Source organism: Phyllobates terribilis, unplaced genomic scaffold, assembly GCF_046119375.1.
Source record: "Phyllobates terribilis strain yellow unplaced genomic scaffold, ASM4611937v1 Scaffold_3__8_contigs__length_932513732, whole genome shotgun sequence".
Classification (NCBI taxonomy): domain Eukaryota; kingdom Metazoa; phylum Chordata; class Amphibia; order Anura; family Dendrobatidae; genus Phyllobates; species Phyllobates terribilis.
Window position 1 is genome coordinate 854,305,364 of NW_027362763.1, and position 14,300 is coordinate 854,319,663.

The window sequence follows — 14,300 nt, forward strand, 5'->3', positions numbered from 1 at the left end:
ATATTCATGCATGATAATGCCTCGTCTCATGCTGCACATAACACATCTGCATCTCTGGCTGCTATGGGCATAAAAGGGGACAAACTTATGGTGTGGCAGCCATGCTCCCCTGACCTCAACCCCATTGAGAACCTCTGGAGCATCATCAAAAGGAGTGTCTATGATGGCGGGAGGCAGTTCACATCTAAGCAACAGCTCTGGGAGGGTATTCTGTCCTCATGCAAAACAATTAAAACAGAAACCATCCAAAACCTGACAAATTCAATGGACGAGAGAGTTCAGAAGCTCCTTTCGAACAAGCGGTCCTATGTGCAAATGTAACATCACCTAGAATAAAGTTTTGAGTTGAAAACTGTTTGATTTCAGTTTGTAATAACCTGCTAATGCTTATAATTTCAAAAATGACCATTTTTTTGTTCTGTATTAAAATGAAAAGGTTGAAAACTCTGCTGTGCATAATAATTTGGAACATGCATTTTGAGTGCAGTTTGAGTTTTTTATTTTTTTTAAAATATACTGTTATCATAGGCAGTATGTACAAAAACCTTTCAATTGTACTCTAATAGTTATTTGACTGGAAAATTACAATGACTGCAATTCATATAGGTAATTTGGGAAAATCTGAGAAAATATTATTTGCATAATAATTTGGAACACAGTGTATACACATATACACACACACATCAAGAATTCTGTATATAGCAGAAATTCATAATTTGTACAGACACTCTAAATAGGATATCATTTTGTTCTACATTGAATGGAAACAAACTATAGAGTTAAGTTTTGTTAAAGGGGTTGTCCAGTACATTGATGGCCTATCCTTAGGATATGTCACCAATGTCTGATCGGTGGGGCGACACCGCTGCCAATCAGCTGTTCCCGGTGTCGGTCGGAACTTCTCAGTTGCAGAGTTGCACAGCACAGCTCCGTTGACTGTATAGTGGTCGCGGCCGGGTACTGCACATCCACCACTTGTTGAAATCAATAGGGGGTGGATGTGCAGTATCTGACTGCGGCCACCACCTCTGCAAATGAGAAGTTCTGGTAGGCATCAACATCGGGAACAGCAGTCTGGTGGGGGTGCTGGTGTTGCACCCCCACCAGACAGACATTGATGACTTATCTATCCTAAGAATTGGCCATCAATGTTAAAGTCCCAGTATTGAGAGTTTTATATATCTGTCCTTGTAGTGGTAAAATTTAGGGAAATGTTTGTGCCAGAGTTTTCAGTTTTCTCAACTTCCTTTTAAGTTTTCATGTCAAGGACACCAAATACAGGGTTCTGATACTATGCGGTCATTCATTTATAGTAAAATTTCACAAGTAAACAGACAAGATCATTCCATTTCTAAGAAAACTGTAAATATTTACCTTGAGAAAATTCTGCAAGGCCTCTTGGACTGTCGCAGTGGGAGGATTTCCAAAAAGAGTAGCAGCAACCTTTCTCTCAATCCAGGACAACTGAGAGACCTAAGGAGACACAGGTAACGATTTGGTTCAAGAAACATATTTCTTTCTCATCAGGTTTTTCTTGGAAAAAACTACATTTTTAATAATTAATAAATCAAACACTTGTGTTTTTTTTATGAAACATTTTAACAGTAATATCTGTCAGAAAGCTATTCTACATCTTCCTGTAGGTGTCTTAGAAATCTTTTAGAGATCAAAGTTGTTTATTTTCTTTAGAGCTTTTCAATTTTTGGCAGACAGAACGCTCAGTGGGTGGGGCTTAGTCAAGGGGTGGAGTTTAACACTGCAAGTCTCCTATATTTTGGAATATTTTGATCTCCTACGCCTTGGATGTATTAAGTATTTCAATTTTTTAAGGATCCAAAAGAATGTGTCTAGCTCACACAGGGAAAATATTATTTAATGTTAATTTGAGAATAATTTAAAAAGAATCAGTAATGAACAACCTGTGGATATAACCATTACTGATTCTTTCTAAAAGATTCTCAGTACACATTGAAGATTTTACCTCCATTTGAGCTGGATATATTCTTCTGGATCCTGGGTAGGATAGATTCACATGGCTAATTTCTCCACATCCGAGAAAAACTGTCTGATCAAAGTCTGATCAGAATAATCAAAGTGGCATCAGTTTTTCTCGGACATGGAGAAATTTCTCTACCTTCTCCATTCTGTCAGTTTGTGAAAATCAGACCTTTTTTCACAAACCCATAGACTAGCATTGCCAATTTTGCTCCAGCACTCTGATCAACAATCGAACACGTTTCTGATTTTTTTCAGCAGATCAGTCGGTCCAAGGAAAAAAAAATCAAACATGTGTACAGCCCCATTGAATATCATGAAAACCACGGATATCACTTGTACAAGAAAATCAGTCGCCTGCACAAGTCCTCAGTCTGACCAAAGGCAGCGCTGATTTTCTGCTCTCTGGAGTATATCAATCTTACCTAGTGAGCTGGCTCTCTTTTTACCGATTTCAATTTTTTGCAGTTTGCAATTGCAATATCAAAATAGAAAAGATTATATAATGTAAGGTTTTTGATCAACTGCTCATTTAAATTATTTCCAAGTAACATACTGAGTTTAGTATCAATGTGCTTGGTTGAATATTTGGTACAAAACTTTGCAGTCAGTAAGATTTATTCAAAGCTAACAAATCTCACATCCTGAAATTGGCAAAATAAAAAACAACCACACATTCTCATGTCTGAGTGGCCATGGTTGGGTACTGCACATTCACCTTTTATTCAAATCAATAGGAGGTGGATGTGCAATATCCAGCGGCAGCCACTATCAAAAGATGTAGCAATTGAGCATTTCCGGCCGGCAGCCTTCCACGCCAACATCGAGAGCAGATGATCGGCGGGGGTGCCGGGTGTCGAACCCTGACCAATGATAAAGTAGTGGACAACCTCTTTAAAACAAATAATCTCCAGCAGTTTTATTTTGATAGGTGACTACAGTTATGTTGTGTAATTGTATTACTGTCTGGAGCTTAAAACCCATGAAGTCTCTGTATCAGACTTCATCCATCATCTATACATACATTATGCGTCAGCACACTGCAATTAATGAATACATGGAGAGGTAGGACATTAGTGATAGAGACCATCCATGTTTAGGTACACAATGTGGTTGGATGGCTTGTGCACTTTTTAATCACAAAAACACCCTTCGTTTTTTTTTTTTAAATATATCATTTTTTTTTATTAACTTTTTCAAAAAGAAACAAAACATACCAGATTAAGGTGATAATCAGATACCTGTTCGCAGACAGGGTATAAAGAGATAGTTCTTACATATTTGATTGGTAAAGCAAAACAATATAATATAAGAACTTAATAACAATGTAACTTACATCAGTTTAATTAACATGCAATTCAGTTGATACTCTGATTTTTTGAAGCCATCTTGTTAGATAAGGCCACCTAGGTTAGTATTATAGACCTTCACCGAATGATCCCTCCATTCCACTCCACCCCCCACAATCCATGAGTAATGGACCTAGGCTATCCCCAAGATCTTCCAGAATGTACCACGCTGTGGAAGTAAAGGGTTCCACCATTTTCTTTTTTTCATTTAATGAGCAGCAATTTCCTTATTGCTAAGGGCGTCTTGTTGCTCTATTCCCATAAAATGTTTCATTTGAGCTGTTAACTCTTCAATGAGGGGGGTGTTGGGTTCTAGCCAATATTTAAGTAATTGTTTTTTTGCCAGGATAAGTAGGGTGTGGAGCAATTTTAGAGAGTTTCCCCTCTTCCCCTCAGGGTTTTCTGTGTTGTTCCAAAAATGTAACAAGGCTAGATAAGGGTAAAGAGTAGACCCTGGACCCCATATGGTGTCGATCATAGCGGATACTTGTCGACAATATGAAACTGAAGACGGGCATGACCATAGGTTGTGCATGAGGTCGGATAGTGGAAGGTGGCATTTAGGGCAAGCTGTTAGCCTGTTTGAAAGCGGATCTTTTTTAAGTATGTTAAATGCATAAATTGCGCCATGCATGATTTTATATTGCGTTTCTCTCCATGCTTCGTTTATAATGTGTTTTCTTATTAAATTCCAGCCTGACCTGATCTTATCAGAGATCCATCCATCTTTGCTCACTTGAGTGGAGAAGATGGGATGCGTTGTCTACACCTGCTTGTCGCCGTTTCAGAAATAGTTTATTTTCATTACCCTGGGGGAATTCTGGGTTTTGCCATATCGGGAGGTGCTTTGAAATCCTGAAAGAACGCCCGTATTTTTTTCTGACTGCCTTCCATGCGGAAATAGTGTCCCTAAGGATTGTTGACTTTTTAACTGCCGAGGGAAGGGAGGTAAATCGAGAATGAAGGAGGGAAACCAGGTCAAGGGGGTATGCATAATCTGATTCCAACGTGTAGTCAGAATATGTACATCTCTTATGAAACCAGTCTATTAAATACCGGAAAAGGCAACCAAGATTGTAATCTCTGATGCTTGGGAAATTAATGTCTCCGTCGTCTTTGGAAGCCATAAGTTTGCTCATACTAATCCTTGGACGTTTTCTTTTCCAAATAAAGTGACTGAAGGCCCTATTGAGTATAGTTATGTCCGTGTGTTTCAGGAGTAATGGCAAGGTTTGTAGTTGATACATAATCCTGGCTGTACTGATCATTTTTACCAAATGTGTCCTTCCCATAAAAGTCATGGCAAGATTTGCCTCTAATTGATTGATGATTTTTTTTTATAAGAGGAGGGTAGTTTAAGGTGTATATAGATGAAGGCAAACAGCCTATTTTAATTCCCAAGTAGGTGGTATGTGAAGGTGCTAGGGATATACCATTTACAGACCCATCTGGGCAGCGTTTTGTTCCCTTTTAGTTTAATGGGAATATTTCACGTTTTTTAACATTGATTTTAAACCCCGAGTAAGAGTCCAAATTTTTAAGTAAGTCTAATACTATAGGTAGATGTTGGGTGGGGTTAGACATAAATAAAATGACATAGTCAGCAAAAAAAGCCACCTGAATTGATTTCCTAGTAAACTGAATGCCTGTGAAAATGCTTGGATCAAACAAAATGTGGACTAAGGGCTCCAGAACTAAGTTGAAGAGGAGTAGGGACAACGGACAACCCTGCCTCATTCCTTTCTCAAGGGGGAATGGAGTGGACAAGAAACCCGGAGTGTAAACCTGAGCCCTTGGAGGTGAATATAGATTACAAATGTAGTTAAAGAAGGGGCCTGCTAGTGACATTTTTGTTAAGACCATATACAGCCACTCCCAATTTATATTATCAAAAGCTATTTCCACATCCAAGGAAACAATCGCTGGGGAGCCCTTTAAATCTGGTAAGGAGTGAATCTTATCTAGTACCAGTAGTACTTTTCTGATATTTAGAGTGGCCGAGCGACCTTTTACAAAGCCCGCCTGGCAGGGGAAATGACATGGGGTAAGATGGAGGCCAGTCTGTCAGCCATTATTTTAGATATGATCTTAATATCAGTATTAATGGGAGAGATTTGTCTGTATGAACTAGGGAATAGTGGGTGTTTATCTGGTTTTAGTAGTAATTTAATATACGCTGTGTTTGCAGAAGGAAAAATGGGGTCGCCTTAAGATAGTTTATTAAAAATTGATTCCAATAATAGGGAAATTTCCTCTCTCAGAGAGTTGAAAAATTTATTTGTGCAACCGTCTGGGCCGGGTGCTTTGTTCGGTTTTAGGTTCTTAATTGTATTTGTGACCTCTTCCAAAGAGATAGGTTTGTTTAAAATAGCTTTTTGTTCCTCGGAGAAGATGGGTAGCTTAACTTTATCATCTAAAAGTGTAATTGAGGAGGAAGGGGTTTGATTTGAATTTTTGTAGAGGTCATTATAAAAAGAACCTAATATCTCATTTATTGTTTTAGGGTTGGTGTGGATTTCCCCGTTGGTACTTTTTAATTGAAAAATTCCCTGTGGTTTTCTCATCCCATTAGCTAAATTAGCCAACATCCGTCCCGATTTATTTCCAAATCTATAAAAATCTATAAAAATAAGCTTCAGTGAATTTTTTCCCTCAAGTCTGCATATTGATTGAAATCCACTTGTTTTTGCGGCCAGTAGTTTTTATTTATGATGGATGGGTCAAGCAAGAATTTGGTGTAGGCTTGTTTTAAGTCATTAGAGAGTTCCCCATATCTCTTTAGAACTTTTTTTTTGTGGGAAAATGGATACGCCAACATTTTCTCCATGAGCACTGCCTTGGCCGACTCCTACAGTAATATTGGGCTGTTTTGGTGTTCTGCGTTGTCTGAAATAAATTCTTGCCACCATAATTTGAGGGAGAAGGTAAAAGAGTCATCTTTACAGAAGTAATTGGGAAATCTCCATAGAAAATCTGTGCCTCTGGGAAAAGACTGTGATAGTTCCAGAATTACTGGAGCATGGTCCGAAATAGCGATATTGTCTATGTGTACACAGATCAATTTGGCCGACAGGGAAGGGGAGACAAACATATAATCGATTCAAGACCATGAATCATTGGCGTGTGAGAAATGCGTAAATTCTCTATTGCTAGGATTAAGGAACCTCCACGAGTCGACTAAGTGACATGTGCACATGAGAGGTGATAGCATCTTGTCATGTGTAGTTGTTGACTGTATGATGCCTGTAGTATTTTAATGTCTTCATGTACCAACACTACTAAATTGAAGTCACCCCATACTATTTTATTGTAGTTAGGGTCTAGCAAAAGTCTAGTTACCAATTGTTTGAAAAAGGATTTATTTACTACATTAGGTGCATATACATTATAAATGGATAAAACCCCGCAGGGCGTAGATATTGTTAAGTGAACCAATCTACCCTCACTATCTATTTGTTGGCTGATAATCTGGTGTGAGAAGTGTTTGTTGATAAGAATTAGGACCCCAGCCTTTCTATTCACTGAAGAGGAACCGTAAACGGCGCCCACCCATAACTTCTTCATCCTAGGGAAATCTGTCTCTGGAAGATGTGTTTCCTGAAGGAGGGATATGTCGGGTTTTAGGCGTCTGAGAATTTTCATACGTTTTTGGGGAGATCTCAAACCCTTAACGTTCCATGACACAATATACATAAATAGAAGTAATATGGTTAAATCAAATTGGTGGGGTATTTGTAAAATAATGATGGCAGTGATGGCATTCAACTGGAATAAAGAAACGGAAATCATTTTCAACATTATATACCAAAATTGAACAACAAACATTCAAAACAGTAGAACATATTAGTCCTAGCATGAGCTGAGGCATTTCATCCCAGCTGGCTAGGAGAACCTTTCCCGTGGGCTTCAGTTCTGCCCAACCATGTGTATAAGATTTTCAAATAAAATCTCCCGTTTTGTTATTTTCATTTTTTTTTTGCTTTTTCCCCTCATTTGCTCCCAGTTCTATCCCTCCTCCCCCCAATTAGTAAAACTTGTCATTTACTGTATTAGGAGTCCAAAGAGAGAGAGGGAAGGGCGGGAGCAGCAATTTCAAATTGGCTACTCAGATCGAGGCGTCCCATGTGTAGAGAGGATAATTTCCTGAATAATGAACTTTTTTTTGTCACATTTTTGTTAGGTCTCCTAATTTAACTGTTCGGCTTCCGAATCTCTCTGAGGCTCTTGGACATGAAGCCTCGTTGTCATCTTGAGGGGTCCGATCCGGCCTGACCCATGGACACAGCAGGTTATTGACAAAAGTTTTGGCTTTGTCCGGAGATATGAATTCACGAAAAGAGCCATTTGAGTCTTTCAATCGTAGAGTACATGCATGGGTAGCGGAGTTGAAAGTGGACCTTTTCTTTATGGAGTCTAGTGCAGATGGAGCTAAATGCTTTACGTTTTCTGGTCACCTCAATGAAGTAATCCTCAAAGAGCAAAATTTTATGACCCTGAATGACCAATGGGTGATTGAGTTGTTTATAAGCTTGTATAATGTCTGCTTTATCGTTAAAATCCAGGAATTTCATGATGACCTGTCTAGGTCTGGATGTGTCCCGGTTCATGGATGTTGAGGGGCCAATCCCGTGTACTCTTTCCACCTTTCTGCCCTCAGGTAACTTTAGAGTCTTTGGGATATCGTTTTCACATAGTGGTTTCAGTACACTTTGGGGATAGGATTCCGGTAGTCCCACCAGACGCAAGTTGCTCCGTCGGGAGCGATTCTCCAGATCATCAATACGGTCTCTCAGGATCATGTTTTCACGAGCAATAGCTGTCACTTTTGCTTGGTCCTCCTTTGAGTCATCCTCATTGGTCGATACCTGCGATTCTAAATCAGTCAGCTGTCTGGCTTGTTCATCTTGCCTAACATGTAAGTCCATCAGGGCAGAATTAAGTGTAGATTGAATGATAGATGTAATTTTCGGTAGCAATTTAGCGGTGACCTCAGCTGCCAGTTCCGATGGGTCCATTTGTGTGTCCCCTTTCCTTACCGAAGAGGTGCGGGGTGGTCTAAGGGAGTGCCATGCCTCCTCGTTACCATCTATTTGGGAGAGTTGTTTCTCTTGATCAAGAATTGAGGCCATCTTGGTATGATTAGAAATGTCAATATGGCGAGAAGAGGTGGGCTGCTTTTGCCCACTATGAAGGAAGTAGCGGTCCATAAACAAAAAAGTTGGTATTTAAAGATAGCCTTCAGCTAGGTGACGACAACAAAGACCTTGAGGGTTCTGAATGTGGGAATCAGATGGTTAAATGGGAAACCATAGGGGAGAACATAAGCGGTTAATTAGAATTCACATGGTCGGCGCCTGAACCGGAAGACTTACAGATTCATATTTTGCAGGATGTTCTTATTTCATGGTCATCAGAGTAAACTGCCTATTGTCCATTTATAGATTTTATAGATTTTATGCCACACCGTGGCTGGGCATTAGAAGGTAGCAGTAATAAATCTTGGATGCAGTACCGGGTTAAGACTGGTTATGGTGTTATTTTGCATATATCCACAAGATGCCGCCAGAGACTCTGCGATGGTGATATTAGAGAGCTTCTGTATATTAGGAAATGGAGAAAAGGAGCCTACTGCAGGATTTTCATGTTCACAGGCTTTTTTTTTTCCACCTATAGAGCAGTATCTATGTGTCTATAGAGGTTTTATAATGGAAGGGTGATGCCACAAATAGGACTCGGTTCTATTGGATTGACCAGTGTGGATTTATTGTGGCCTCTGTCAGAGTCTGTGCTGCTAATAACCAGCTTCTCCTCGGGTCTCACTCTCCCCAAGATGGCGGGCGCTTCTGTGGTGGGAAACCCCCTCAGGCGGCAGATGCGGCTCAGAGGGCAAGCCTCCGCAACCGCCAACAGCTCCTATGTCCTCTCCTCTATGTGGCCCGTGTGCGCCTCAGGTGTCTGTGGGGGAGCCGCCAGCATGGGCCCCCGGATGAGCGTGCGTCCAGGACTCTGCAGTGTACGGTGTGAGGCTGGGCGTCAGGGTCTTCCCCTACCTTCGCTCCGGATCTTACCGGACAGCGACTCAGCAGTCGAAGAACTTCTCTCCGGTCACCGTCTCTTGTCCTTTGCGGCAGGAGGGAGCCGAGCCCCAAGCGATCCTCAGAACCTCTGCGTGACCTCCCCAGTCAGGACCGCCGGCACCCTCCTGGGCGCACACCGGGACTGCCCAGCAGGAAAGACCGCAGCTTCAGGGATCCAGGTAGGCCCGACCTCAGAAATCGGTACCACTGCTCTTGGAGGCTCTCCGTGGGATGCCTTCCAATCCTGGGTTGTCACCTGAGATGTTAGAACGGTGGATGGACCCGAGAAACTTGTTTTAATTGCGAGTTAGACTCAGGGAGCTCCCAGCTTGATGTCCTTCTCCTTCAGTAGCTAGACATGCCCCCCCCCCCCCCCCCACACACACACACACACACACCCTTTGTTTTTAACGTTTGCAGCAATATTGGAGTTCATGTATTCATTAATTGCAGTGTGCTGACACATTATGTATGTGTATGTTTGTATATGGGCCACATAGTGTACTGGTGCATTCATTTAATACTAAAAGGTGTGAAGACCCTGTTTTTCTTTTTTCATCCATAATCTGTCTATTTAATGGGCTAATACTAAAATTCAACAGTACAAGAGGGCCCCATGAATAATCATCATGTCTAAAAGCAATAGACTACTTTAACATTTATCTCCTAGAGTGATAAAACTAAAAGCAACTTTACCGTCAGGAACCCTAGGCTAAAACTCAACCCATAAAAATATGTCTTTCGAGAAGTACAGTATTATTTTGACTAACCTGCTCCTCTTTGATTCAGTAAGTGTGGTTTGGTCTCCTGAAGAGGCACATATGGTTGCAATCAAAAAGGGTATGTAAAAAATCTGTGTTGGCATGTATACGAATAAAGAGAAAGAGGAAATGAGTGGAGTAAATTATCTATTTTGATCGTGGAAGATATGTGTTCATCTAATATATGTTTCACAGAAGAAAAAATTTACACTGTGAATTAATCAATGATAACAATAATAAAAAGGAGAGTTGGCTCAGTACTAGAGGGTCATACAAGTGCGGTCACAATATATGCACCTGTTGTAAGTATATGAAAAATACTAAAACATTTGTCTCTTGTGCAAATAAAAAAGAGTATATGATTAATTCATACATAAACTGCAACACAAGCAACGTGGTGTATACTGTGCGATGCGGTTTGTGTGACCTTCAATATGTCGGCTGTACAGGGGGGCCGGTGAAAATCAGGATAAGACGTCACCTCTCAGACGCCATCAGTAAAATCATTAATAAAAGTTCAGCAATTTCCAAACATTTTATTAAAAGCCATGGAGGTGATGTGTCTTCTTTTGAAGTGTCAGGCATAGAAAAGGTTAAAATCCCATCCAGGGGTGGTGATATCAAAAGAAAACTAATAAGCAGGGAAACCTGGTGGATCTACCAGCTGAACACTAGGGCGCCACATGGTATCAATATCAGGCAGGATCTGATTTACCACTATGAATAGAGATATGCATATTTGATGTAATGTGTGTTTTCAGTCTGTAAGGGGTTAATCCCCTGCCAGGTTTCTCTGCACAGCTGTTCCCATCTAGTGGCCGGATCTGGTGAGCGGGGACTGAATTGTGAACTAGTTTAAAATGTTCAGTCTGCCATCAGATCCTTGTCAATGATTAAGACGCACTGCTTTGCGTCGAAACGCGTATGTTTTTAATGTCTGGACTGTGACGTAATGGATTTTATACCATTTGAAGTTATGAAATAAATGAATAATGGATTTTTAATGGACTTATAGCGCTAGACTTATTCCTTTCTAAGTTCTGAAAACTTGCCGCACAACAGGATCCGTGCGCTCCAGGAGGTGGTGAGCAGACATTAACTTTTTTGTATGTTTTTCAAGTGTTTTGTGAAGTCTAGCTCCCTCTCTAGAAGTCCATCTCCCCTCAGATAAACTGGATTGTCGTGGAAGTGTATAAATCCGCCTTCACATAATCATTTTTCATACTTCTTATAAAGGAAATAATTATTCTTGATTTATGATGCTAGAAATTTAAAAGCATCTGCTATTTTTTCAAATACTAGAGGAGAATCTACTCCTGACACCCAAAAATTAGATGAACTCATGAAAATGTGGGAAAAACAGAGAATTAAAGAGCTTCGGATCTGGTGGGATTGTACCACTTTAAAATCTTACATTGATCAAGACATGATCCCGAGGGGATTGAGGATTAAAAAACTATCCACTACTCATTTCTCTGAGGGTTTTGAGAAAAAATGGTTCAATACCCTTAACGAATGCTCTTTTAAACTAATGGACCTCATTATAGAAGAGGAGGAATCTTTATTATCATCTATCAGACTTGAAATCCAAGAGACCAAGAATGCATTACAGCAATATAAGTCTCTTAGAAAATTTAATCAGTGGTCGGATAACATAAAAACCAACCTGGTAAAGTTAGAAGACCAGATTACCAAGATTAAACAATCTAAATATCAAATAGACTGTAATGATTACAACTGCAATGAGGTGTATTCCTGGTCTAGTGAGCGTCGGAAAGGACGCAAAAAAATCAATTCTCAAACAGAATGGAGATAAAACTGATGATCGGAGACACAGAGTGGTCTTTTCTGACACGGACACTTCACATACTTCCCGGGAGAACTCCGAAGATAACGATACGGATGACTCCTCAGGTCTTTTTGCAAGAAAATCTGGAGGAGTTACATCACACTATATGAAGAATCAGCAAACAACATTACAGAGGAAACCTGATTCAGAACATTCAGCTCCAAAAAAAGGAGGAGGAAAAGGAAGAGAGGTAGGAGAGCTGGATAGAGACATAGAAAGATATTCCCTGAGGAAAAAGCAGAGGAAAGCACAGTAATAAACCTCTCCAGTTACATAGTATCTGAAATGCAGCAAAAAATCCTCTCCAAAGGGCTCTCTTTTTCTCCAACAAAAGAACTGGATGTATATCATACACTTCTGGATTTAAATAAATTCGTTAGGAATTTGACACTTAAATGTCATTTTCTGGATGAGACCAGAGTAAATGAAACAGAAATTTCCATCAGCAGTGATCAAACTCCACCATTGTCTTCAATACCCGCTTTTGGAGAATTATGCTCTTTACAAAATCTCAGAACTTTGGGTGCAGAATCTATAACTCAAGATGGAGATCTTAACAAAAATTTTTGTCTGAAAAAGCCTTTTTATTATCCAATAAAACCAAGGTCCCAGATCTTAGACACATTCCAGGAAATTGTTGAACGGGATTTGATCAGTTAGAAGGAAAATACCAGCCATGAAACGATAAGAGATAATCTCAGCAGAGGCGAAAAACAGGCCCTGAAAGACCTATAATTAAACACCAATCTAACCATCAGAAGGGCGGACAAAAGGGGCGCTGTTGTCCTCTTGGACTCCTGTCTAGTGTTGAGCCACCCCCGTAGTGTTCGAGTTCGGTTCGGTTCGTCGAACACCCGTGTGTTCGCCGAACTGTTCGTCGAACTGTTCGTCGGACACCTTCGAACACCGTTAAAACCAATGGCAGGCAAACAAAAACACATAGAAAACACCTTCAAAGGTGTCCAAAAGCTGACAAACTGCTCAGAAGACACAACTAACACATGGAAAAGTGACAAGTACATATAGCCATGCGAAAAGAAAAGAGGTGGAGGAGTAAAAGGAGGGGGAGACACAGATATAGGCATGTCATGCCCTTCTAAAATCCAAAAAGTGAGAAGCCGACACGTTCAGTCCGCTCCTGCCCGTGCCACCTCCGTGTCGCCGGGTTTGTGCCAGAGCCGCGGTGAACCCTGACGGCCAGCCCCCCTCTCCCAATACTGGTGCCTGTCCGCTGGTGGGTCGAGCGAGCCCCCCTGTGGTGGAGGCAGCTCTAAGCTTTTTAATTTAAATTGTCTCTCTAATTTGAATAAATACACTTTAAATCCATTTACAAGGATCTATTGGAGGGCAAGTCTCATGCCAGCAGCCGCGTAATTCCAGCTCCAGTAGCATCCACTAAAGCTGCTGCAGTTAAAAAGCTTTTATAAGGATCGAGCTCGGCTGTCCACCGCAAGGCATCCTACTGCCAGTCCGAGCCCCTATGCCTTGGGGTGCCTCCTGATGCTCTTCACTGAGTATCCCGTGGTCCCGAAGCATTTCCTTTGAAAAAATGAAGTGTCCAAACTACAGGTGGTGTAGCTTGCTTAACAGCCGAGATAATCCGCTGACTAGCAGACACTGCTACTAGGCACAAAGTATTTCCTGGGCTAGATGCAGCTAAAAATTATTATTAATTTTAAATCTGGTGAAGCTTTAGTATAGATGGCCTAATAGGATCAGTGCTGCACACTGCTACAAAGCCCAAATTATTTTCCAGTCAAGATACAGATAAACATGATTAGTAATTTTAAATCTGGTGGAGCTTATTATAGATGGCCTAATAGAATCAGTGCTGCACACTGCTACAAAGCCCAAATTATTTTCCAGCCAAGATACAGATAAACATGATTAGTAATTTGAAAGCTTAAAACGGTTGGTAGGGTGATTTTAACCAATCATCAAGCTTTTACTCTCCCCAGGATGACACAGGGGTAGAAAAGTCGTTTCGGATCCATGATTTGTTCATCTTTATGAACGTGAGTCTGTCTACATTATCAGTGGAGAGCCGCGTGCGCTTATCTGTCAGCACACCACCAGCAGCGCTGAACACACGTTCAGACAGAACGCTGGCTGCGGGGCATGACAAGATCTCCAAGGCGTAAGTGGCTAGCTCCGGCCATTTATCCAGATTGGAAGCCCAAAAAGAGCAAGGGTCCAGTGACACAGTCGTGGCTTCAATGTTTACTTGGAGATACTCCTGTACCATCGTCTCTAGGCGTTGACTATGTGT

The 14,300-nt window shown here is 40.8% G+C and overlaps 1 protein-coding gene across 2 annotated transcripts in view; it reads right to left on the reverse strand.

Moving 5' to 3' along the window:
• Window positions 1-14,300, reverse strand: part of LOC141257698 (regulator of microtubule dynamics protein 2-like) — a 171,508-nt gene that overhangs the window by 20,496 nt on the left and 136,712 nt on the right. For both annotated transcript variants that reach the window (XM_073672549.1, XM_073672550.1), the window contains exon 8: window positions 1,375-1,473. In XM_073672549.1, the coding sequence (XP_073528650.1) occupies window positions 1,375-1,473 (99 nt within the window). The remainder of the gene's footprint in view (window positions 1-1,374; window positions 1,474-14,300) is intronic.